Below are 27,284 nucleotides of genomic sequence, written 5' to 3' on the forward strand. Positions count from 1 at the left end.
AGGGCCATCATCCGTAAACACCTCCTGATAGCGGAGATATACTTTGGGGATGCTGTTTACCTTCAACACATCTGATCTGGAGGTTAAATCTGGAATAATGTGGACAGAAGTATGCAGGGTCTGCGAAGAACATTACTGACGACAAAATGTTGAAGTAAATGACAGCTGATTCTTTGTCCAATCAATGATCGGGTTATGTTTCCGAAGCCAAGAGACCCCCAGGATCACTGGAAAATGTGCTGCTCGGATCAGGTCGAATTGAATGGTTTCGTTGTGATGGAGGATCTTCATCTGCATAGGAGGCATGGTATGGGTAATGAGACCCGAGCTCAGGGGTTTACCATCAACTCCTTCCACCTTTTGGTCCTCGTCTTTCTGCAAACGGCGAATGCCGACCTTGTCAGCCCAAACCAAGTCCATAAAGCAACCTGCAGCGCCGCAGTCCAGTAGCGCCAGAGCCTCATAGGACTGCTGAGAGATGAATAACTCAACTCCAACTACCATGAGACGGTTGTCTTCTGTGGTATTCATGGGTGTAACTGATAAAGAAACAAAGGGACCAGGAAATCCCCCTCAGTAACTTGTCCCTACTAGCTCCGAGGAATGGCGTTTCCCGATTGTCTTGGTGGTACATTAGGACAGTCTCTAAGAATGTGCTGGTTGGATCCACAATGCATACACAGGTTGTTCTCCCTGCGTCGTCTTCTTTCTTCCGAGGTAAGCGGCCCTCGAGTAGTCCCAATCTGCATTGGCTCCTCTTTCGACAGACAGATCGGAGAGGGAGGGGTAATCCCAGGATCAGCCGTAGCAGGAAATTCATGCTGCTTTCGACGTTCAGACCGCCGTTCTGAAAGGCGGAAATCCAGCTGTACCACTGTAGACCACAAGTCGGTTAAAGTAGCGGGTCTGGTTACCCTTGCCAATTCGTCCTTAAGGTCTTCCCTCAATCCTCGACGAAAAATGGTGTACTGGGCGTTCTCTTGCCAGCCTACGTCTGCAGCCACCCGTTTAAAGCGGGAGATGTAGGACAGAAGATCTGAATTTCCCTGTCGAATATCAAGTAACTGTTCACTGGCAACTACCGCAGTCTCTTGCCTTTCAAAGGCCAATTTGAACTGGTCGGTGAACCCGGCGTAATCGTGTAGTAACGGGCTGGCACTGGTCACAAGCGGAGTAGCCCAGGAAAGAGCGTTGCCCGTAAGGTTAGAAATCAGAAAACCTATGCGGGCTGTATCTGAGGCATAGGTCTGAGATCTGAAGGTGAAATAGATTATGCAAGCCTCCATGAATTCTTTAAATCTAGTAGGTGAACCATCATATTTACCGCAGGCTAATGGCATGGGAAGTAGATCACTCCGGGACTGTTCGAAGCGGTCGACTCGCTGTCTCAGAGCAGTGTTTTCGGCCTTCACAGCCTGTAATTCTAATGTCACATTCTGCATTGCTGTAAGCAGTTCTTGGACCTGTTCCGGGGTAGTCATTGATATCTCCTTTCGGCGTTGCAATCTGTCACGATTGATGGGAGCAAGCGGATCTTCTTCTAAGTCTGATATATCAATGTCCACCTCCCCTTTCTCCTCACCTGTCTGTTCCGGGACGAGTTCTCATCTGGAGGTCTTGTTCTTGGGTCTTTTCTTCTTTGTGAAGAGATACGGCCGTCCGCGGGAAGAAGCCACCCTGATTCCCTGATAAACAGGGAAGCAGCCGGCCCCCGTCCCGCAGGAACCAATATGAGAGGAAAAAAGCAGCCGCTTAAAAAAACCTCTCTACGGATGTAGCTGGTACTGATGCTGTTCAGGAAGCGATGACCAATTTCGTCCGGTATATGCAGGAAAGAGCAGGAGCAGTAGATATGAAGGTAAGTTTCTTGATGCCGCAGAAAACCGGAGAGTCCGGATTGCGGAGATGCTGGTACTGAGCAAGGAGCAGTGCAAAGGACTGGAAAGGAAGCACCGGCAGGAACCAGGGACTCGGTCCGAGAGAAAAGAAGGAGAGGAGAGACCCAATACGGTAAGGGAACCGCAAGGACGGGATAACAGGGAAGGGGAAGGGAGGAGGAGAAAGCTAGGAGGGAAGAAACCACGTGAGAAACAGCGAAAAAACAACAGGTACGAAGCAAGGTACGAAGTAGCACGGCAACAAGGCAAAAGGAAACAAAGTTGCAACGCACAGAGCCCAGAGAAGGGCGTGGCTAAATACGGAAACAAGAGAAAAAGACTAGACCGTCAAACCAGGAAGTGAAAGGAAAAAACACGGGACAGTCTAATGGCGTCGCCAGCGCCAAGCCTTCCATAGCCGCCAGCGACCACCAAAAGACGGCGGCATGACATGCAGACACTCGAACTCAGGGACGCATGACAGACCACACACCCTCTGTCAAGAGAATACACCTACTCCTCGGTTCGTGACATAGCGTCCCGGATAGACCTCTTCCTCATCTCTTGCTCACTAATGAGGAAAGTGCTAGAGGTAGAAATTGGACCTCGCACACTGTCCAACCATTCCCTGATTTTATTAACCCCGAACGTAAGATAACATTTGACTAGACGCACCTGGAGTTTCAAGTGTGCTGCGCTGCGGGATGCGGTATTCCGTACCGACAAATACTTTTTTGCCACTAATGCCCGGACTCTGCATCTCATGGTGTCAGATGGCAGGCCTTCAAAGTTGTACATCAAGGGCATGGCGATATTTAGAGAAGCTAGGGTGCTTAAGTGCGTTAGCAGGGACCTTGAGAAATCCAAAAGTGTACTCATAAATCTTGAGCTTGAACATCTGATCCCGCGCTGCTAGCACAAATCCGCTCGGAGCTAGAAAGGTTTGAAGGCCATGCCACAAGAGAAACCCAAAACTTCTTTCAGCCGATGGCAATTATGGGTAAGGGGACAGATCCGGGAGGACATTGGTGAGAGTGGTCTGAACCGAACGTGGGGGGAGGAGGGGAGGTGGACTGTATTCTAGATGCGTAGGGGAATACTAGGTGGACTGACAGACGTGGTTGAGGTCTTCCAGGACTTTTATCAAACACTGTATAAAGCAGCACAATCAAAAGAAGAACCTGCCTTCAATACAATATTCCAGAATATTCCAATAGCCTGCCTTAGCCCCCAAGTCAGGGAGGAACTGGAACTTCCAGTCACCCTAGAGGAAATGGTGGCAGTTATCTCTGCCTTGCCCAAAGGTAAGGCCCTCGGCCCAGACGGCATGACAGCCAAGTTCTACCAGAAATACGCTGCAGTGCTGTCCCCTGTTCCCTTGCTGGTGTGGGAGGAATCCCTTAATCTCCACATCCTGCCAGAATCCCCTCAGAGAGGCTATAATAACTGTATTGCTAAAACCAGACAAACCCGGCAATGAACGCGGCTCATATTGTCACACCCCTGGACTGGAATAAACACAACTCCTTCCTAGCCACGGAAGTCAAATGTTGTGACCCCTCCCACCTTGGTTGGCACAGGCTCCCGATTGTGATAAACACAGGTACCCCGAGGCAGCCTAAGGGGGTAATTGGGTTAGGGAGAGGTTGTGGATAGGGAGGGGTGTTTAGGATTACCAGAAAAAGGAAATTGGATAACATACAAAACATAGAACATAATTTGTTTTACTTCCAAACTCTTACAGTTCGTATCCTTCTTATTTATAATACTAGCTCCCCACCCAGCCTAGTTCATAGCAAAGGTCTGCACACTAATAGAATAGTTGTGCGCTAGTTCATTAAGTCCGAAAACTTAATAGAACAGTTGTGCGTGGGTTCACAGAACAGTTTACTGACACAGCGAATACCCTCCAACAAGACAATTACAAAAGCCGCTACGACAATGACCACACACATTCATGCCAACACGTAACTGAGGCTTCGGGGGAGGGGTGGGGGCTCGCCGGCACCTCCCCAGGCAGCGTTTCTCCCGCGGTGTACAGACTCCTGCCGTGCTGGGGGTCGCTCTCATGGAAGAGCTGCCATGAGACGCCACGTTCACTGCCGGGCCTCGGTCATAATGAATGCACAGCCAGACCCCAGACCCTGGTCCTGAGACAAATCCTATGTGCTCCGACTGAACACCTGCTCCCAATAATCGGCATGGGCTGAAGGAGCTCTTAAATAGCAAAGGCTCATGAGAAGTGTAGTTTCTTTCCCCTTTCTTGCACCAAACACCCCTAATGAAGGCCATTTCCAGCCCAGCAAGCCCTTTTTCCTTAAAATATAGACCCCTCTCCCTTATTAATTGTGACAATAAAATATACGCGAAAGTCCTGGCCAACAGACTTCTTCCGCTGATGCCAAACCTGGTCCACTCTGATCAGGTCGGATTCATCCCTGGGAGGTCCACTGCACTCAATATTAGTCGGTTGTTCAACATAATGGCCAGGATAGAGCCCGGAGCACAAGCTGTGGGGGTAACCATAGATGCCCAAATGGTTTTCGATATAGTTGTCTGGGACTTCCTGTTAGCAACCCTAGAAAAGATGGGAGTTGGACCCAACATGATACGATACATTAAACTGTTATACCCACAACCACTAGCCAGAGTCCTCGAATTCCTGCACGTCCACACCATTCCAGCTCAGAAGGGGAACCCGACAGGGATGCCCCTTCTCCCCCAGCCTTTTTGGCTTGCCAATAGAGTCAATGGCAGAATATAATCAGTAAACACCACGGCCATCGCAGAATCTGGCTAACCCTCCCCCACGCCCCTCCCTCACCCGAGATCATATCTCTATATGCGGATGATGTCATGTTATATGTTAGAGATCCCTTAATCAATTGGATGCCAATCCTCCAAAATACACGAATTGGTGAATTCTCAGGCTTCACAATTAACTTCTCAAAATCAGATATATTTCCCTTTACTAACAAAACTCAAATCTGCAGGGGTGCCACCTTTCTGTGATGAGCCCCCGACTGAATTAAATACTTGGGGTTGGTGGTGTCGAGATCCCAGGCCTCTCTACTGCAAGAGAAATATGTCACATTGAGATTATACACAGAAGCCAAAACGAATAAATGGGAAGCTCTCCCACTGTCCCCGGCTGCTAAATTATCACTAATTAAGATGACATTACTCCCCAAGATGCTGTACACATTTACTAACGTCCCAGTGTGGCAAGGGAAACACTTCTTTGCCAAAATACACGGTCTACTAGCGCAGTTCCTATGGCATTCTGGCGCAGTTGTAAAAAAATGGGTAGAGATAACATACCCATAGGAGAAAGGGGGATTCACCGCCCCCAACCTAGAAATGCACTAGACAGCAGCCCTGGGACAGTTTTCCACGTTCTGGTACCCTATGACCTCGCCCCCTCTGCATGTCAAGCTGGAGACACTAGCTGTTGCGGAATCGGACCTAAAACGCTAATACTAAACCAGCGTTACAGTGACCCTTTTGCCGCCACACTTCGTGCATGGCAAACAATGTTCACCCTCAGGGGAACCATCGAGCCCTATTACCGGTGGCTCCCCTGTGGAAATTCCCCAAGCTTAAATCAACATGAGACAGGGCGATCCAGACGAGGTGGGAAAACCTGGGCTACAGAGCTCTAGCCGACATCTTCCCGGAAGGCAAATTTATCACACCCCACACTTGGAAACCTGGTCACGGGTGCACGGGCGGCAACCAATTAAATATTACAGGATACGTGCGTGAATACCGGCTAGATGGCTTTCCTACGCAGCTGAACCCCCAGAGACCACATGCCTGGCCTACTACGTGAATTCGGGGGACTGTCGAGATGTCCTATCTGCACTTTATAAGTTGTTAATAGACACCACTTCACCCTCTACTTCACGCACACGGGAAGGATGAACTCGAGAGCTGGGCATTGAGCTCACTGATGAACAGTGGTGCCACATGTGCACACACACCAAGACAGTCTCAATACATTTTAGATTTAAATGTATACAATTTAAACTACTGAATAGACTCTACCGTACACCGGCCACACTATCCAAACTGGCCCATTCGCAGCAGCACGCCTGCCCCAGATGTCGGTAGACTACTTACACATGTTTTGGGCATGCCCTCGGTTGGGTGCTTAATGGGTCCAAGTCATAGATAAAATGGCAGAAGTGTTGGGCATCCCCCTGGAACAGAACCCCCTGGGAACACTAGTCGCCATATTTTTTTTTTTTTTGCATTTCTAAAGCGGACACACAGCCCTTAGGCATCGTGGCGCTGTTACGGAAGGATTACTTAGTTACAGAAGTACTTAATGACCATGCATGAATTGGCTGCCGTAGGTGCACAGGCAGTGGTTCAATTCAATAAGTTACAGGAGAAGTCACAAATTACAAGTGGGTACATTACAGGTGGGCAGGCGCAACAAAGTCACCTCGTGTTAAAGGGGCTGCAGAAGGCGCACACGCAATGAGTTAAATCGGTAAGTTGCATGAAAAATCGGGAGGGTACAATACAGTTAGGCAGACTGGCAGGGACACACCTCATATTAAAGGAGCTGCAGCAGACGCACACAGTGAATCAAATCGGTTGGTTACAGTAAAAAAAAATCATGTAGGTACATTACAGGTGGGCAGGCTGACAAAGGCACCTTATGTTAAAGGGGCAGCAGCAGGCGCAGACAATGAATCACATTGGTTCGTGAAGGTAAAAATCAGGTGGGAACATTATAGTTAGGCAGGCTGACAAAGGCACCTCATGTTAGAGGGTCTTCAGTAAGCGTACAGGCAGTAAGTTAAAGCAATTAGGTAGCAAGTATAGCTAGGGAGAAGTGCTGCGAGATCATAAAGGCTGAGATAGTTTAAGATCACGCGAGTTAGGTTACTAGTAGGCTAGTGGCAGGGACATACCTGTTTTTGTGGGTGCTATAGTAGTTGAGCACACGCGAGGATGGTGGATGCGAAGTAATATTTTGAGATTAGGCATGTGCATCGAAAGTGGTTCTTGTTTCCAGGTTGGGCGCAGTGCACAGGTGCTTAGACTAACAGAAGGATTAGGATAAATTGTAAGTTTGTACAAGTTGGAATTTGCAGGAATGTGCAAGATGCAACAAACTTCGAGAGGAGGCTTACGTGAAAAAAAGTTTCCAAGCTGCCGGTTGGTATGAGGACAGGATGCAGAGAGTTCTTTTTTACAGCTCCTACTTGAAGCCCAGCTAAACTCTGCGAGGTGCGTGACGATGAATGAGCGGGTGTGGGTGCATTCGCATAAGAGACTATCGCAGGTCCGGTGATGGCGAGAATATGAGATTTCGCCAGGGTATGGGGGGAGCACATGGTAATAACGGGTTGCAACGAAGGTAGTTTGGAGAGAGTGACGGTCAAGGAGCAAGTGTGAGTCGGCACGAAGTAGGTAGGTGGAGAGTAGCAATGGAGTGGTCTGAGCCACAGTCTCAAGAAACTGATGCATCTTCCCTGTAGGGGATGATCAGAAGCAGCGAATACAGCCTCTTGGCACCTGCAGATACAGCAAGTGCTGTTATCAAACAGATGACGACCTCCATGGACAGACCGGGAAACAAAGGTGGCCTTAAACGCGGGCCTTTAATGCCGGGCCCGGCTTCACCTCACGGCTCGGCCGGGCCTCAGTATTTGCTGAGGAAGGAGACCAATCCGGTTGCAGCATTTTGTTGGTGCCACTCCAGGCAGATCGTGGACATGGCGAAAAACGGCAGCCATCTTAAAGTAGCTGCTGGGTCTGCTTCAGGCCGATGGAGGGGCTTTCATTCTCTGTCCCCCGGTGTGCAGGGGACATCCTTAGAAGGCAGCTAGTACAGGGAAAGACAGGTGGCCTTAAACGTGGGCCTTTAATGTTGGGCCGGGCATATGGCCGACAATCCACGGCAAGAGTCACTGGGCATTCGTGAACATAGCGTGCTTTCTGGCCAAGAGAGTGATCCTATAAAAATGGAAGGACAAAAATCCCCCCAGTGTGAAAGAATGGTTGGTAGCATTGACATGGGTTCAGGAATGTGAAGATCTATAGGTCTCCACTCTTCCCACTCTTTCCAGACCTCGTGATGCGTGGGTAGGCTTCAGATCCTACCTGTGTGACAAGGCTGCATCAAAAACAACCCGAGAAGGAAGTTATCCTTCAATCATAATACTGTGAGACTACTGTATGTGAAATGTATATTAAAATACTCTTTGTTGACGGTACTATGTATTCTAAGATATACAATGCAAGATTGTGCTCCTGTTATCCAACTGTATCTGTGTTGCCAGTAATAAATAAAAAGGTTTTTAAATACTATCAGTAATCCAACACAAAAACATTTTGGGTCAAAGCCTCAAAAATGTACCTCAAAGGGGAAAACAGCAGTGACATAAACATAACGTACTCACCTCCGCTGACGTGCACCTCATAAAGGGAGTAACGTGGAGAAGACAACATACGCATGTCCGGGCGGAATTTCTCTGCAAGGGTTTCAATGACATCTTGTGTTGTGGCTGTACTAGAGACACGAATACATTTTGTTGCAAAGTTCCCAGCAGCTTTATCCTGGAAATAAAATCGCATCACACCATGGAACTCCAGCTCCTGCAAAAAAGGAAGAGGTGGATGTAAAAAAACACTTCAACATAAAAGATGTCTAGAACTAGCAGCAGGCTAAAAAACATAAGGCATGTTCAATAAATGTCGGTGCAGATGGTTCCAAGGTCACACATTTAAATCTCACCTATAAAAAGAGGTGAGATAATATGCTATAAATATTACCCAATTTTGAAATCAGACATTTGACAGCTGTTAAATATTTGCAGTTCAGCTCCAGTAAAACTCAAGTACTGAAACAAATCAAAGTTCTGCAGAAACTGGTCGTTTTTATATAATTTTTTTTTTCTAGTGCTCACTACCAGTCATGCAGCTTTCTAGTGCTTTAATTAATAGGTGCTAATAATTTAATCAATGATGCACATATATTCAACCTTGAAAGATAAAAAGCCGAGCAAACTGGCCAGGCTTGAAATCTGCCACCTGCAATGGCAACCCTGCACCTCAAACCGATACAATCAATACTGGGCTAAATGAAGGGCTTTGCTGGAAGCCTTGTCCTGTATCCACACAGAATGAGTTTAACCTACGGAAAAACATTTAAATGCGGTGCTACAAAAATTGGCCTAACATCCTTATTTAAAGGAGCCGGCCTGTTAATTGCTGCCTCCACAAAAGGTCTCCTGTATTAAGAGTAGTTGTACTAATCAGTTGGAATAAACATGTAATCCAGCTGCGTGCAGAAGCAAAGCAGCCCCAACCCTAACAATACTACTTTATTTCATCGCCCATGTTGAACCCTAAATGCTAGCATATCTGCCTGTAGGCCTTAATGACAAAGTCACCTATGGGTTTTTCCCAAAAAGAGACCCGCGCATACCATACTTCGTAATTTCTCCGTACCAATTGGGTGCAGCCATCACTATTGACATCCAACTGAAGAGAGAGTGGGTGGTAGGGGGGTGGGGGGCCCAGAAAGAACATTAAACATCCTCCTTATACTTAACTTGCCTTAACCTGTAAAGCTACTATAATATGGATAATTTGTGCGAGATTTAAAAAAAAATCTCAACTTTATGGGCACATTTTACTACACAATGGTAAATTCTGGTCTTATTTTCCCAGCTTTATCATCCTTATTATGACGTTTAAAACAACACCTTCTAGTTATATAACATTTAAAGACTCGTGTTAAAAATGCATATTTATTGAAATGTGTATCTTTAAGATGTGTAAACAGTTGGATAGCACTTTTAAATCAGTGTTTTTTTTTTATTTAACCCCAATTAACAACACATCTTGGAACAAAGTAGGTAACCTCCCAGTTTCATTAACATTTGATCATTTTCTGTATCACGTTTAAAGAATCACTCGCAAAGTAAACCGGGTTGTCTTTTTATAAGCACACATTTATCCTTTTCCAATATTTTTAACATTCCAACTTTTATTATCTTTTTTTTTTTTACAAATCTCAAAATTTATGTTATTGTTCTGTCAAGCAAAGCACAAGACTAACACTACAACAATGCTATAAACATGCTTCTACTAGTCCTTGATATGATAAGTCATTCATAACGCGCCTGCACTCATGTCTTTTATATACAAAGAAAACTAAACGAGAAGCCAATCGCTTTAAATTAATGCCACATACACATGGCTGCACTGAGGTGCACGCAATTACAGAGGGTGCCGCGAGAACATGGCTATCCACGTCCTGCGCAGCATGGTTAAGATTTTTTTCTTACCGAGAATCTGCTTAATGGCTGCCATGACCCATTACCTTTCAGGCAGATACGTTTAGAACATAAATCATAAATGTAACAATCATTTAGTCAATGAGCAGTTTAATTATCTATTAGACGGCTGCTATTGCAGGCAGAAAGGATAGTCCTAAAACACCGATTATGCTGTGGGCAACGCAGGGAAGGTGCAGTCACGTGTCGCACTACTGGATTGCCTGCATCCTGCCACAAGTGCACAGGTACGCTCTATACCAATATTATTGCTCTCATACAGGCGGCTTGCATTACCTCTTTAAGCCAAAACGAATACGTGCTTACGGTCAGAAGATTCGATTATACATTATGATAAACATTTCTAGAATGTATACATTCATGTGTAGCAATACCATAAGAGGGCTCGAAACTGCCGGGCGCTATTTAGCTCCTGCTCCTCGCCCAGGAGAGCCTGGTTTTCTACTTTTGGCTCCTGAGGCAAACTGGTGCCATACAAACATACCTATGTGGCATTAACTTTCTGCATCTGGGAACACATATATAAAATACATCTAGAATAAACTTAAAACATGATGAATTGTATAGAATGGACAAAAAGTAAGTTTGCATCGCACGGAAAAGATTTGTGCCAGGCTGTATACTAGCTCCTGGTTATGTAGAAGTGGCTCCTGCCTACTAGGTGCTACCAAATACAGAGGAGCTAGTTTCAGCTCCAGCTCATGAAATCTTAATTTCAACCCCTGCATAATGATCAGCATTATATGAAACTTGCAAATACTTTATTCGGTCCTTCATCCTTTTGTGTTGGTTACCCTTAGGAACCTAGAATCCACCAAAGGAGCGGGAACTCTTATCCTACTTGACATCCCTGCTGGAGATCACGATTTTGAAGCTTTTCCCACATGTAACTAGAGTCACATGTACCACCTTATTTAGATGGGACTTAGCTGCCCAGTTCCACTTCACCCTGCCATCATTCGTCCATATATGCTGTAGTATACAAAAGGCTCCTTGCCATTGTACATTCTCTTCACCACTAGCCTGTAGCACAACACATTCTAAATCTGCCAATCACAAACTAGCAAAGTAACATGTGCAGGTGCCATACCATCATGGCAAGCCGTTCCCAGGTGGTGGGAAGGGAACCATGAAAGGAGACCCCAATATTGCAGATGTCAGGGAATCTGGAGAGAGTTTCGATAAAGAATGGCTGGGGGAGCGCGGGCGGTTGGAAGTGTTAGAGGTGGAAGTGGTGAATAGAGGAGCAGAGGCTGGAATACAATCTGAAGAAGAAGTGGAAGGGTGAGCCACGAATGTGGTGAGAGGAGGAGCTGAAGTGAAGGAGGTGAAGAGAGGTGAAGAGAGGTGCTGGGGAGGGGAGGTACATTCCGATGAGATTAAAGGAGGAGCAGATAAGGGAGCGCTGGGAGATGAGATTGGTTTCCCCTTCCATTGGCCCTGCGTTCTGCTGAGCTTGATGTTTTCTATTTTCATTCTTTCATGTTGATGGTCTGCTTGTGTTATTTTTGCATTGGCTACTCTTTTGTATCATGCATCATTACTGTACAACTTTCTTCAAGTCGCAAGAAGATGTTTCTGAGGCATAAGTGTGCTTTTTCTAAGCAAACAAACAGAGGCTGCTGGGGGGGGTGAAAGGAGGATCTTAGGGTCAAAATACTGAGGGAGGCGAGAGAAAGAGAGAGTTGGGAGAGAGAGAGAGAGAGAGAGAGAGAGAGAGGGGAGAGAGGGAGATCGGGAGAGAGAGACATGAGATAAAGCCACCAGTGTATGAACCAGTACCAACCAGAAAATACTGAAGAGAAGAGGAGACAAACTGAATGACACAGGAACGAACCAGGGGGAGAGAGATATTGGCAACAATATTTGGCAAAAGACATTGGAGTTCAAAAAACCGCGTTTTTAACGCTTAGTTTGGAGTGAAGCATCCAAACCTTTCAACTTTTGTGCCAAAACCTTTTTGCGAAAACCTGAAGCCTGTCATGAGTTTTTGTTGTGACCGCTCATCTTTGTAAAAGCAGACAGACAGGCAACATGCCTCAGCAGCCTCATCGCAGCTTCCACTAGGCAGGGTGCAACATGTGCAATAGCCGCTAGCCATTGGCTAGTGATATCTGGTTCTTGGCGAGAAAGAATTGGTGCGCTGTGCGTTTGTACAACTAAGGTGGCAAGTGACTTTTTATGGCTGGCTAGTAGCTTGCAACTTTAATTTGTGTACCCTGCAGCAGGTATTCCCCAACAATTATGCCAACGAAGCTGATAAAACACCCTAAACTGGGATCCTTCATTTTGGAGGCTGCGGATATAGGCTCCTTCTACTTCAAGTAAAATACATTGCGGAAACACGGTGACCAACAAAGTTTATGGATCCAACTTCTGTCCATTAACTATGGACCTGTTGCTTAAGCTCACCATGCCTAAAAGTCTAGTCACAGCATAACTTTCAGTCCTGCAAAAGGAAAACCACACATTCAAATAGTTCTGCAGTGTGGCAAAAAGTACAAATAATAATATTCATTCACTTATTCTAAAAGAAAAAGCAACATTTCTTAGTACAAAACACACAAAATTGTAAATACAAGGTTCGAAATTGCTGGGAGCTGTTTAGCCTAGCCAAGAATGGCCTGGTTAGCTTAAAATCAACAGCTACCCGAAGCTACCTTTGGATTCTCAGACCAACTGATGCCTTGTAAACATATTTCGGATATTAACTGAGTATTTGATAATGTTAATCAACAAGAATTAGGACACACGTTTGAACGTAATGGATTGTAGAAAATCAGTACAAAGTTAAAGTTTGCCTTTGCTGTGGAAGTGAGATTTGCGGTGTGCTCTGTATTAGCTCCTGGTACCCCAGTAGTAGCTCCTCCCGCCTGGATGACGCCGAACGCCTAGGATCTGGATTTAGCTCCTGCTCATTCCTTCTGAATTTCGAACCATGTAAATATCAGGCCACAGTTCTCTGAACGAAGTTAAAACAGGGCAGCCCCATGATATGAAGGAGCACCGTCTCAGAGCACGTCAATGTGAGAGTCTCATGACAAGATGGTTTGAGCTCTGCTATGCCAAGAAGCCCCAGAATGAAGAGGAGCAAGCAAGGAGTATTCCCTGTGGGTATTCCAGTTGTCCTAATGCACAAAAGACATACCCAAGTGCAGACAGAGAATAGGAAACCCAAGTGTACAGTTTAGAAAGCCATGGGCAAGAAATGACGTATATTGTTACCAAAGAGTTCCCATGGTCGTATTTTTCCTGCACCACCTTTTGCGTTCCTGCCATTATATGGCTTTCTGGTGAGAAAACTAAGCCATGATCTAAACCACAGAACCCAAGTGGGGGTTGTACAGAAGATGTATTCCAAATTGTTGAGCGAGTAGCGGCTCATGCAGTATATCTGATTCAGTATCAAAAAGCAGGCAAAGTCCGGGGTATGAGTGTCTTCCAAATGATTCTTTCAAACAAGAACTTGCTATCTTGGTCTTCTTATTAAAGCTCTTCAGTTTTATGAATTAAACCCTGAATTTTCCAAAATGGAAGACGTGAAATAGTCCACATACATAAACAAGCATTGACACTACCAATAGTTTGGGCTTTGTGTAGGCATGGGAAATGTACTTGCCAGGCACTGCCGTAGTGGCATTAACAGGCCATTGATGGAATCAAGTGCAAAATGGTGCGAGTACCTGGGCATCTGATAGCAGTGCCTGGCAAATGCCTAATATTTACGCACAAGCCAAAACCGTTGGCTTTGCCAATGATTGTTTTTAGCAGGCCTTCAGTGAAGCACAGGCATAGTGCATTTAAATCTGTTGATTTAAATCATTGATTAGAGGTGCCCCTGTGTTGTAGGTTATATTTGTAAGATTTCATCGCCGCATTCGATGGGTCCAACCGTGCTACATTATGGGCTAAATTGGTAGACCAGGGCTGGTTCCTAGACGTTCTGAGGAGTCTTCATGAGGATACATCAGGACGAGTCATAATGAATGATGTGGGATTGACTTTGTCCGCACTGAGTCTGAACAGGGGAGTCAAGCAAGTCCGTCTCTTGGCTCCCCTGCAGTATAATCTCTATATGAGCGACGTGCCAGTGGCCCTAGCACAGACTCCTGGCTGCTGCCCAAAAATAAGTGGGATACCCATCCCGGGCTTGATCTATGCAGATGACTTGGTCATATTAAGCCACACAATATGCAGAATAAAGAACATGTTTGAAATCCTAGTTAACTTCGAATAAAAAAAATGTTATTGACCATCAATATGACAAAAACTAAGGCAATGCTGACCTCTGCAAAGAAGCTAACCCGCCCCCAGATAAACACGAGCCTGAGCCCCATTGAATACATGAGTAAATAGCCCTATTTGTGCCTTGACATGAACCAGAACTTGTCATACAAATATATTATCGAGGTCAAAACGATTAAGGGACACAGATTTTCTAATATGGTAGTGAAGTTTGCTCGCCAGACTGCTGGCTACTGCTTGGAGGGCATTATAACATATCAGCAATGTTTTTGCCCTATGGTATTATACGGACTGAAGGCTATAGCCATGATAGATCTAAGATGGCTTGATCAACTAGAGGGTTACTTCTCGAAAAGTGTCCGGAGGCTGCCGAAGAATACTTTGGTAGAATACATAACACTTGAACTGTGTCTGGTATCCCTGAGGGGACAACTGCTCACACACCAGGGTGGTTTGCATCTTAAAGCAAACTCTAATCCTAAATGTAAACTGCCGACTCTTCTTGTGGGAGCAGATAGTGGGAAAAAAATGGAAAACTAGCTACGATTAATTTCCCCACATGATTAAGGACTTATACAAGAACTTAGGATGGCACCCTAAATTTGAATTGAGAACTAAATACGCAACATTAAGATCCCTATTTGAAAATAAATTAGCCCATTGGGACTGGATTAGTAATTATACTCATGTATCTACCCTAAAGTCCTATGTACATGTTGCAAGAGTGGTACAACCGTATCTCCGGAAAAAACCCTCCCCGGCAGTACGAAATCTCAGGTTGAGACTTTGTGTTAACCAACTACCTCTGCTGTTTTTCGTGAGAGGTCACTTAAAAATGCCCTTAGAAGAAAGAGTATGCCGTTTGTGAAAACTTCCAGGAGCTATAGAGACCCCCAAACATGTATTCACGGGATGCCAAACTATGGGCAATATTTACGTAACTATTTTGGGCAAATATGTCCATAATTATGAGTCCATAAAGAGTGACACATTTTGGATGTATTGCCTCAACTAAGATTTAGAAAGCCTCCATATAAGCCTCTATTGGCTGTGGCGCCACATCGTTAAGCGATTAGCTATAGATAAAGTAAAATCCCAACCTGAAGTGGACTGTGAGAAAGTAATGGGTTTGCAATACGATGAAGTCCTCCAGCTATTTCATAAATATGATGCCTTAATGATGGCATTTTAAATGTTGCCACAATGCTGTTGTATAAGTACTGATCCATTAAATAAGAAACAGTTTGTATCCATAAACACATTTTAAGTGGATACTAATCAAGTGTTATGAATGTATTTAAATATATGTATGAATGATATGTTAACTTTAAAAGAAATGTGGTATAATTACATATTTTGTGTAAAGATTCTTTTAGAATCATAAACAAAGAACAATATTTTTTTTCTTCATTTGGTTGGTTGATAAAAATCAACCTTTCAAATTACATCAAAAATTTCACATTTACATTAAAATAATTTACAGAATAATAAATTAAATCTGTGGCTGAATGAAGCCAGACATAGCCAAGACATTTTTATTATAACATGTGCATTTTAACAGCTCCAATTAAGTAATTAAATCTCAGATGACTACTTTGGAAAAATACTGGCAGGCCTTTCGAGCACACGGTTTGATTAAAGGGGGCGGCCCTATGAGGTGGTGTTTTGGCCGAGAAGAAGGAACTGGGTGGGAATGGCCATAGGGATTCGCATGGCCAGGGGCAGTCCATGGGTGGGCAATTAACCAAACACCTACAAGCTTTGTGTTCCTCCTCATTTGCCATGTATCCCTATCTGCACTCTAAATGCAATCATTTCGCCTTACATGGTCCCTTCAAATTATCATCCCATTTTAGTAATAGGATGCCTGGCCGAAGTCCACACCAAGGTTTTCTTAGGAGGCGTGGTGACTGAAAGTATTGTCACACAAGCAGTTTTACAAAGACATAGCCTAAAACGGACTATGTTTTTCATCCGCATTTTCAGGTCCAAAAAATATACTAACAGCCATTATAGTTTGCATTTGTTGATTTTTTTTAAAAACCTGTTGATGGAGTTCCCCTAGATATGCTATGCAAAACACTGGCGAGATGTTCATCCCACCTAGGCTATTGGCAGCTCTTCAGAGCCTGTACAGCAATAACTATTAAGTTAGATAGGTCTCCCGAGGGAAAAAGTCAACGTCCTTCTCTGTCTAATAAGATTCAAGAAAGGGTTGTGGCCGCGCATCACTGTTTTTCTCTTAGTTCATTCATATTTTGGTGGATGAAACATCAAACCTTGAAGCGAAAGCATGCAGTCTCCGTAGGAAGCATTTGCGAATTCTGCTTTTCACCGATAAAGCTTACAAAACCCCACCTGATTTACTAAAACAACTAAGGGCCTGATTCACAGACGCAGATTATAATGGCGCAATCCCATAGGAAAACATTCTGTGAATCAGACCCTAAACGTGGTCAGAACTATTTGCCAAATCAAGGGACTGGCTGTCAACATGTAAGGAACCAAATGTATGGTCTGTCCTGTGAGCATACCACTGAAACTGTTACCAATGGGGGGAAAGTAGAACAAACTGCAAAAAGCGGAAAGTGGTGCATCAGCCACTTTCCCCAATAAAATAGGAAAACAACACGCAGGATCCTTCCTTCTGATTTGCTCTAAGGATATGTTTGGAAAAGTGATACCAGCAGAGCGGTGCTATAGTAAGGAGCTCCAACCATAATACTGCCTCATCTTAAAAGGAACTTAATGGTAAAAAAAATGATCTTTTCATTTTCTTGAACCTCTCGGCAGAAAGTATCTACTACAAGAAATACATGGTTTACTTGTTAAAATGTATTTTTATCCATTTAGAAAACACTTCTATTGGGAAGGGGAATATCTTGAGGCTTGCTTCAGCCAAACACTTGTAGTGCATGTAGTGGTGCCCAGCATAAAGGGCTCGGGAGCTACTGGCGGCCCTTCCGGTGGCGGGGGCGGTATGAGCTGATACCAATATTAAATGACTTGAAACTGGAGAGAACATGGGGATCAAAAACCTGCTTGCACTCCCTAACAAGACCCCAAATTATCAGTGTCATTTTTATTAATATTCTTGGATAAAGCTAGATGCTTCCACTACACAAAAGGTAATCCCTTGGACTGCGTCATGCATTTGTGGAATGTATTTGATAATTGACATGTTAAGCAGCGAGATTAGGGAGGCGATCGTATATGAGGGAGGTTTAAAAGAATGCAGGATGGGATGTCCCTTCAGATATATTTTGCTTCCATATCGTGGATATGTTTCTGCAGATAGTTTTGTTTGTTATGTGGTATATTCTCCGTTGAACATATACCTCCGACACTAGGGTGTCCGTGTAGGGAGTTGCATGTATTTGTGCATTTTACAGAATATTTTTCAAACCACAGTATATTTTTTATTTTTTCCATCTGAATCTACACTGAATGTACTGTGGCCCTATTGGGTGTTTGGTGTTTCAGACCTTCTTGTGCTTTGAAGAATACTGTTCATTGCTTGCATTTATTAAAGGTGTGGGAGTTATTTTTTGTATGGTGACAAACTTTTTTCAGGACTCATTTGGCCTTCATGTTGTTTATACTTTGTTGCAGATCGTTTTGTTCATTACATGGCATATTACTCATTTAGTTGTGTCCCTCTGACCATATATTGTGCAGTAGATTTTTATTTGGTTTGGTCCCCGTTTTTCTGTGTCGCTGGAAGTTGTAGGATTTGTGATGGCATGTGTGGTTTGGCTACATGTATGTATTCTTTAAATCGTACTTTGATGTCTGCAATGGTGTGCTGCGGATGAAAATATTTCCAAATTGATTTGGAAGTGCTAATGGCCAGACAGGTATCAAAGTCAGGGTTCAAAAGTGTCACTCGACACTAGCCATTGGCTAGTGATAATTGACTTGTGGGGAGTAACACATGATGTGCTGTGTGTACATGTTGAATTGAGGTGGCAAGTGACCTTGTATACTTGGCTGGTAGCGTGAAACTTGAAAAATTGTGGCCCCTGTTCAGTCACTATGAACCAACGACCAATGGCATGCAAACAGGGGGTAGTGGATGAGGAGAGCTTTTATATCAGATCAAAGACGGGTGCCGCACAATTCAATCATCTGAAGCTACAAATGAACAATGGAAACGAGTTCCAGAGCAAGTGGGCCAAATGCCAAAAAAGAGCGCAGGGTACCGTAGCTTGCTTTCTGGTCGTAAGGTTTGAGGCGGGTAATGCCAGGTGATCTCTGCAGTAGATTGGGGCGTACTTGTAAAGAATTTTACACTTTACGGTCATGGATTTCAATATAACCCTGATCATGGTCAACACTGGGACCTAGTGAAGTATCCCAATGACAGGTGAGCCCTCCTAGAAGCGCTGTTGATACTGAAAGCTGCAGTACTGAGGAGGACCTGTAGGCATTAGAAGCACTTCTGGTTTGCTCCCAGAAGCAGGGTGTTGCAATAGTCCAATTGTGAGCCAATTATTGATGTTGCTCAAGCAATAGTGACAATTCTCTTCCAATAGTAACTGACAAATTTGTCTCAATAGCGTCCAACACTAGGTAGAACCACTTCAGATCAAGTTGAGCTTCAGAGTCATGTACAATGTAGCAAACAGAACACCAAGATATTTAACCTTTTCTGAGGTTTTAATGAGTTCTGATGAAGCAGTGATTTGGGAGCAAGTGAAAATAGTTAGTTTGTATGTGATCAGGGTGCAAAGAAAATCTTGTTTTAGAAGAGTTAAGACTAAAATATGTATTTTTCATCTATTCTTTAATAAGATTAAAATGGTGTATTGAAAATGTTTTAATCCAGGATGCCAGCATATCTAAACAAAATATGGCTATCATTGGTGCAATCTGAAATATGTCCACTATGCTGATCAGCAGGTCATGCAAAGGCATAATGTATAAACGGAACCAAATACTTTCATGACAAGCCCTGCGGGATGCTGCAACCCATAGCAGCAGAAAAAGATGAAAACATCTCCATTTTCACAGTGGAGGTCCAGCCATAAAGGAAGGAATGTAACTATTTGTAGGTAGTAGGGTTAAGATTCAGTGCCAATCTGTCAAGCAAGATCTGATGGGTCAATTGTCACAAAAGCAGTTGACGCATGCCAGATCCATCATTATCAATTATTTGGAGAAGATGGGTATTTACATTGAGGGGGGCAGTTTCCGTACTTCAGCCCAGTCAGAAGAAGATTGGCAGATTCCCAGGATGTTGTTTTCTACTAGCTAGTCTCTTACACGGATAGATGCAACCTTATGCAGGAACAGGAATGGGCAGTTGAATATTGGTCTGAAGTTTGAATACAAAACCGGATCTTAAAAAGGGCATTTTCAGGAGCGGAGTAATCCATGATCTCTTCAGAGTACGAGGAATGAAACCCTCATTAAAGGACACATTCACAATGCTAGCTAAGCGTAGAGTCATAATGCCCAGGAGAGTTGTAATTGATAGGGGCAGACAAGGAAGACCAGAGCCTGTAGTTGCAGTAAACTAGTTCATGGTAGAGGTGACCTCTGGTTGGGTCACAGGGTGAAACGTAAAACTGCCGGAAGGATGGCTGATATACACCATGGTTCTTTTGTCATCATGTATGGGGGCTACATGCTTTGACCAAATAGCCCTACGTTGCTCTTTTTGCATGCTGTAGTATGCCACATACATTGTTTTTTTGGTGTTATATTTCTCATTTCATTGCATCCCTCGGGCAGTAATGTGTAAAACGGCAAGTGGTTGTGCTTTAGCGTGTATTTGTGCTTTTTGCAACACACATTTAATTCAGATCATTGTATGCATTTGGCAGGTTTTGTATCTGTCAAAAGTATGTTTATTCCAAGTCGACATACCATGCATGTATGTATTTGTTTACGTGTTGTGCATGCATTTAATAGTTTCAATGTTTGCAAAACACATCAAAAAATACATCACAATTGCACTATAAACACATGTTTAAAATGTTGAATGACTTGGGAATCAATTTGCATGCTACAGGCAGGCATGAAAAGTCACATGCCTCAATTCCCCACATGCACAGAGCACACCATTTCTTACAAAGAGTGGGCTGTTACTCGCCAATGACTAGTGAGGAGTACAAATAGAGCAATGGTTTATGCACAATTAAAAATAAAACAAAATACATCTTATGAAAGGTACAAAGGGACAAAAGTGCAAAAAGATCTAGCCTATAAATGATTAGAAATCCAACAATGATGACCACGATTTTCAGAAAACTTTCATATAAAGCCAAAAACATATTCAAAGAAACAGAAGCTTTTATACGTGTGTTGTTACAAAAGCAACCAAAATCTAGAATATCGGCACATAATGTCAATGATCGCTGCCAGGATACACAAACATTGAGAGCCAGGCACTTTTCAAAACCTTACTTCTAAAAGCAATACATATATGACCCGATGACCTGCAGACAGCCAAATCTGCCTTTATAATTATTACTGAATAAAATCTTGCAACAGAGCACAACATCTTCTTTCTCTGTCAGGCACAAGGGAAAAAAGAATTAAAAGTGTCTTCCATCCTCACTCACTAATGGACAAATAGGGCAACAATCGTTTGCGGTTACCCTCCAACAAGAAATAAAGGCCACAGCAAGAGTGCAGAAGCTCAACTTGATAAACCCGACACATAGGGGATCATCTATTTCAGCAGAAACCATATCGCTGAAGAATCCAGATGTGTACAAGGAGATGTACTTAAAGGTTTCAGGCCTTTTACTACTGCAATTTGCATCCACTTCTTCATCTCAAGGCCATAGCTCATGTTTGCTTCAGCTGGAGCGATGCAGACCATTGATCCACAAGGTAAGACTAGTTCATTGTATTCTCTCAAAGAAGACACAATATTATATATTGCCTCCTTATATCTCTGTGCCTTGCAGCAGACGGAAGGTTGCAGTTTACTCTCCGCATCCTGTAGGACTGTAAAGTAAACTTGCTTAATCTGCATTCCCGACTTTCAGTAGTTGTCGTTTAGTTTGCATGTTCTGCATATGATATGATATGTTATGATATGGCATTTGTAACGCGCCTATACACAAGTGTTTCAAGGCGCGACGAGGCAGGGAGGGGGGAACAAGGGGAGACAGACAACGATCCTACTAGGCCAGGTGTCATTCAGATCGCGCAAGTGCATGGGTAGGGGGAACGGGAAAAGTGCGAGGGGGAAAGGGAGAGGGGAAAGTGCAGTACAGGGTTAGTAACAAACAAGATAAATAATAAGGGCCAGCTGGTGGCAAGTGCAAGATAAGTGCAGACAAGTGCTGGGAAGGGGGGCTGCATATGATCCCCTCTGCATGTGTGCAGCATGTAAGTATATCAGAGCCCTCAAATGGAGGCAGTTGCCATGGGGCCCATACACTTATTACAGCTACCTTTCGTCCAGCTGTCACAGTCTACGATTTCAAGAAAACCAGCGCCTCTTCTTTATCCACCCATCATCTTCCAGCATATCTACACTAGACATCTCTACTATTCCTGAACAGTTCCTTAAAGTACAGTTACTGGTGCATGCACTGCTGTGCTCTTTTCTTTCGTCTTCTCAAACAGTCATCAGAAGAAGCTTCCTACCTACAGGACGCCATAACAAATGATAGGAGGCGCTATAAAAATGCAAGATAGAATAACATACAATGAGCACAACCTGCTTGTCCTGCAACAAATATTCACCCTGGAGGCAATGTGAACTCGCAATCCTTGCATGCCCACAATTAAGAATTACATTAGACAAGTTCTTGCCTAAGATTTCTAGCCATCTGTACATGTCGCCGATTGCGCTCATACATGCCAGATGACGACACGCAGTGATCCAAGGGCGTCTGCCAGTACCTCCTTATAACACACGAGAGTGGGAGAACTAGAAATCCTCATCAAATTGAGGGCAAGTTTAACAAAAGCACTAAAAACAATGTCATTGCTACTCAATTCTATATGGAGGGTTACCTTTGGATACTCAATGGCAACATCAAAAGAGTTTTAAACAATGCGTTGTGTGACTGCCAAACACGACATCTTGCTTCTAAAGACAAGTCTGCTTCAGAGAGCTGATGGCAAAGCGTATGCCCTACAAACGTCCAAGGCACAAAAAGCCTGTGCACTAAATCTTTTAGAAAATGTAGCGGTTTCTGTGCCACTCCTAAACAGGACGATACTGGTTTTCTCCATCTGAGAGTAACAAGATCCATTCTGTCTGAACTGGACGTCCAGGTACTCAAAGCAGCTAACTTTCTGGGTCTTAGTAGGCTGTAGGAACAGATAAAGTTTCAGCAGTATTCGGGCATGAAATAATACATATTTGGTCTTACTAGTAGTGATAACCAGTCCATTTGCTGGACAGATGTGAAACTTGCTTAACATCAGCAGTACTTCTGTGAGAGGTTTGGAAATGAAAGCTGCATTATCTGCAAAGAGGTGAATCCCATAATTAACATTTAAACGAGGCGAATGTTGAAATTTCCTCCACAATATTACTCATGAACAGGAGGGGGTACGTGCTAAGAAGCGAGATTGCAGCCAGTCATGCAGATTTCCTGACAGGGAAACTACTAGAGACTGACCTACCAGGTACTAATCTCACCACAGCAGAGTTGTTGCCATGTAAGCACTGAATAGCCAATAAAATTGCAGGGGTAAATCGCTTTAAAGTCCCATAATTGTGGTCTGGAGACATTATTAAAATAACATTGAATCAGCTATTGGTTCCTTCGAGTTTTCTTTCAACCAAGCAACTACCCTGAAGAATATCAGATTCCTCTGCACCTTGGCTACATTATGAATAAATGAAATTGGTACATTGCCGGACTTATTCCAACCTGGTTCTATCAGCCTTTTAAAAAGCCCCAGCCACATATGCTTCCCAGAGGCCGCTGCATGCTCCTACCCCCATGTCACTGTTTCTCTAAACCTGATGAGCACAGAGCGATCTCCATACAGAGACAGAGCCACTCCAGCCTTCACAAGTCAAAGGACCAACATGCACGATTGTGCCCTCGTCGTTCTTCTAGAGGCACAAGCCCAATACGTGCATGGCATGAAGGTGCCACTATCGATCTTGCAAAGGGATCTGCTTATCAAATGGACGGCTCTCTCCCAATCTGGTCAACCTATTAAAGATAAAAGGCAAAGACTGGAAAAGCAATAAAAAGTCTACTAGGCTGTCGAAAAACAATTAGGTAACATGTGCATGCCCAACAGCTTTCAACAGGATGTCACCCAGCATGCCCGACTCTAAACCATCCCTGCATGATTTGCTGAGAGCAGCTTAACAGTGCCTGGATCTGCCAATACATAATTCAAAGTTGCCATTCCGGCTGCAAGGAATCTGGACAACTTCTGTAGTACAGACCTCTCAGTGAAAAACTATAAATCAGAAACAAACGGATTTCATCGCTGCCTGCAGAAGTGACCAGAAGATCACGAAAGCTTCCCAAAAAATATTACTGTTAGCCTTTTTTAGATCAATGCTATATATCGGGCTTCAAAATTTGCACTTGCCACTGGCAAGTGATAGCAAGTACACATTTTACATGGAATATATACATATAAAAAAAAAAAAAATCGGGCAGTCGCTGACCTATTGCTAAGGTGAAACTTTTGTACACAGAATTTTCTTAAAATTCTGCGTATCATTTTTTACTTGGGCAAATTTGGATGATATATTCTGGAGGGGGGAAAAAGGTTCATCACAGGCCCACCCAAACTGGGAAAGATTTGTTCAAAAATGAAGTTATTAAGAAAACAAAAAACACTATTTTGGTCTACTCATGTTATTTTTCCCAGAGAAAAAGACACGTCAATAACTGTAGCAAAAAACCCCACTATGAATCTGGTCCAAATAAGAAACAAGTTGGGTACAAATCGTGGACTTAATTTCCTTGACTTTTTTGCGGTAAATCAGTCCAGACAGAAATTATTAAAATATTTTACGGAGAAGGGAGTTTCTCCCTGATCCCAAACACTTTTGTACATCTCCCATGGTGCTTTGCAGCAGAGCGGCTTTTCAGAAATAAAGTCACCATTTTTTATGTGTACATGTTTCAAATCATTCCTTTAATACCAGAGGAAGCCAAAAAACGAAAGTGCTCAAAAAGCTACGTGGAGGAGAAATGAAGGATACAATTGCATCAGGATAAAAGTGGGGTTGAGGGAAAGACGAATACATGAGAAGTTGGAGATGTTTTGGCGAGCCACTTACAGTTAGAAAATGGTTTAGTTTATCGGGTGAATACCGGGAGAATCTCACGAGAATAGGATGACTGCTACACTTCCGTGCGAATTGCCATAGAAGTAATTGATTTCTGGTAAATTATGGTGGGAATAAATTGGAAAACAAAATGTTCCCCTGCAGTGATCACATATACTAGACAAGGAGCAATGGGTCTTGCCAGTGGGCCCCAAAGAAAACTATCGGTGCAATATGTACAGGGACCAAAGGCCATGGCTAATGGGCCATGAAGAAACTATGACAGGGTTCGAAATTTGAGATTCAATGAGCAGGACCTAAAACTAGCTCCTGGGTGTCGGGCATCACCCAGCAGGCAGGAGCTACCGCAGGGGAACCATTGTGTTTAAATGCGTATTAGATGTGTTCTTATTCTTTTTATTAACATTCTCAAATACTCAGTTATTGTCACATTTATATGTTTGCAATGCACTAGTTGGCCATAAGTGCCAAAAGTAGCTCCTCACAGTTGTTGGTTTCAAGCTATCCAGGCTCTACTAGGCTACAAGCATAAGCTAAATAGCTCCAAGCTACCCTCAATTTCGAACACTGTATAGCATAACAAAACACTTTAAATTCAGTGAAAAAAAAACTGTAGTTGAGAGAGTTAATGTGATCAAATTTAACGCAACAAAACTTTTGGAATTCAGCGCATGTGGTAAGTGATGACATCTTAACCCTGCGTCCCGTGTTGAAAAAACGCATGAGCAGATACATACCGAAACAGAAGGTAGTCACAATGACATGAAATTACATCATTGGGTCACTGACCCAGAGTGGGGGTTTGAAGGGCGGGGGGAAGCAGGTGAATTGGTTTTCGAAGATTTCTATCAGAAGCTGGTTACACAGCCAACATTGTTGGTAAACATATCTTTAAACAAGCATAATGCTGGTGTCCGGTGCTAATCCAGAAACGAGAGGCTTAATTCTAGAAGGACAAATGCATATTGCTCTATCTGATGTGAAATCATGCTGCATTAATGTGGACATTGCAAGTGCGAAATGCGGTGCAAATGATGCCCTGAAGGCCAAGCAGGGCAGAGGTGAATGGGCAGTGCCACATAGCGGTCGGGCTGCTTGCGGGCCCCAGGGTACTAATGGTACATATATATTCCTTTGGTACTTTTGGGTACGTGATTGACATCATTTTGTACACTTATGTGGAAGCAGCTATGTCTATGGGGCCAGGAGAACCGCCATTAAGACTGCTGGAAATGATAATCAGGTTGTTGGCTACAGTTTTAAAAATTACGCAATGCATTTATTTTTCCATGCAATTTATTTATTCTAAACTTTCCGCCCTGCCACTATGGAGTTTGCATATACGTTTAGGGACTTGGGGGTTTCACCCTAAGCTACCCAGGGTAAGCCATACGTGGACCCTTTGCTCAGAGAGGTACAGCTTCACCTCACTTATGAGGCCAGACTAGGCCGAAACACGTGTCTGGGGTTGCTGTTAGTACTCCTGTTCAGAGGAGAATTGCCTAGCATATTGGTGCTGGAATGCCCAAATGGGTGGGACCAGACTGATATGCAAATGGGTACTTCTTCTCTGTGAAAAGTACTGTGAACTAAAACGTGGTTGTAGACCCTTCCGAGTGGCAACCTACCAAGAGAACAGGTTATTTGGCTGTGTGCGTTCTTGATAGAGGGGCTCCCAGTCCGTTTGCATCTATAAGCCCTAGAGGGGCCAGGCCTTTGCTTGACCAGTCCCACCCTAGCATCCCCACCAGCACTTGCCTTTGGGCACCTGCCCATACCAGCGTGAATCTGGTCCACCCCTCCTTTGCACTTCTCCCTTCCCCTCTCCCCGGCACTTGCCCTTCGTGGCTCCCCTCAGCACTTGCTCGGCCCCCTTGGCTCCCCACACCTGCATTTCTCCCCTTCCCCTCGACCCTTCCCCATCCTCATCCTCATCCTCATCCCTCCATTGCTCTTGTTCTCTGCACTTGCACTGTAAGACTGTCACAAAGCCTAGTACGAACGTTACCGTTGTATTTTTCCCTATGTCCCGACCCCCCTTTTTTTGTCTTGTAGCGACTGGAAACACTTGTGTATAGGCACCATACAAACGTCCAATATATAAAAATAAATTTGGAGCATGCGCTCGCAGGGTGCCTCTGAAAATCGACTATACTCAATGTGCGATTGTAAGATGAGACTCCTGCTCTGCTGTGCACACGATATAGAATAGCATACTGTCAAATCCTCAAAACTACTAGAAGCCAAAAAGAAAAATGGAAGGTCATTTATAGTTGGAGAGATGAGGGCAGGATACGGAGTCTCAGGAGAGCTACAAAAACATATCAAAAATTGTGTGTCAAAAGAATGAAATATTAACATCTCAATTCAAGGTTCAGGGCTGATGCAAGAGTGAAATATGTGAAGTCTCTTGTAACGGAAACTATTTGCCTGTGAAAAACCCAGCTTGCAAATTTTATCTGGCATCACAAACACAGCAGTTTCAAACCGGTTTAACCAGTATGCACGTAAAACAAGCCATCATGAGTCGTGTATGCCAACTATGTAAACAAACAGAACCTGCTGTTCCAGACACTGGAAACAGGTTGATTTGTAAATCCT

At 43.8% G+C, this 27,284-nt stretch overlaps 1 protein-coding gene across 12 annotated transcripts in view; it reads right to left on the reverse strand.

The window, feature by feature from the left end:
- AFDN (afadin, adherens junction formation factor) overlaps positions 1-27,284 on the reverse strand; it is a 2,107,422-nt gene that overhangs the window by 1,812,670 nt on the left and 267,468 nt on the right. For all 12 annotated transcript variants that reach the window (XM_069607417.1, XM_069607414.1, XM_069607416.1 and 9 more), the window contains exon 2: positions 8,297-8,492. In XM_069607417.1, coding sequence (XP_069463518.1) covers positions 8,297-8,492 — 196 coding nt within the window. The remainder of the gene's footprint in view (positions 1-8,296; positions 8,493-27,284) is intronic.

Source organism: Ambystoma mexicanum, chromosome 4q, assembly GCF_040938575.1.
Source record: "Ambystoma mexicanum isolate Mex_15411 chromosome 4q, UKY_AmexF1_1, whole genome shotgun sequence".
Taxonomy (NCBI): domain Eukaryota; kingdom Metazoa; phylum Chordata; class Amphibia; order Caudata; family Ambystomatidae; genus Ambystoma; species Ambystoma mexicanum.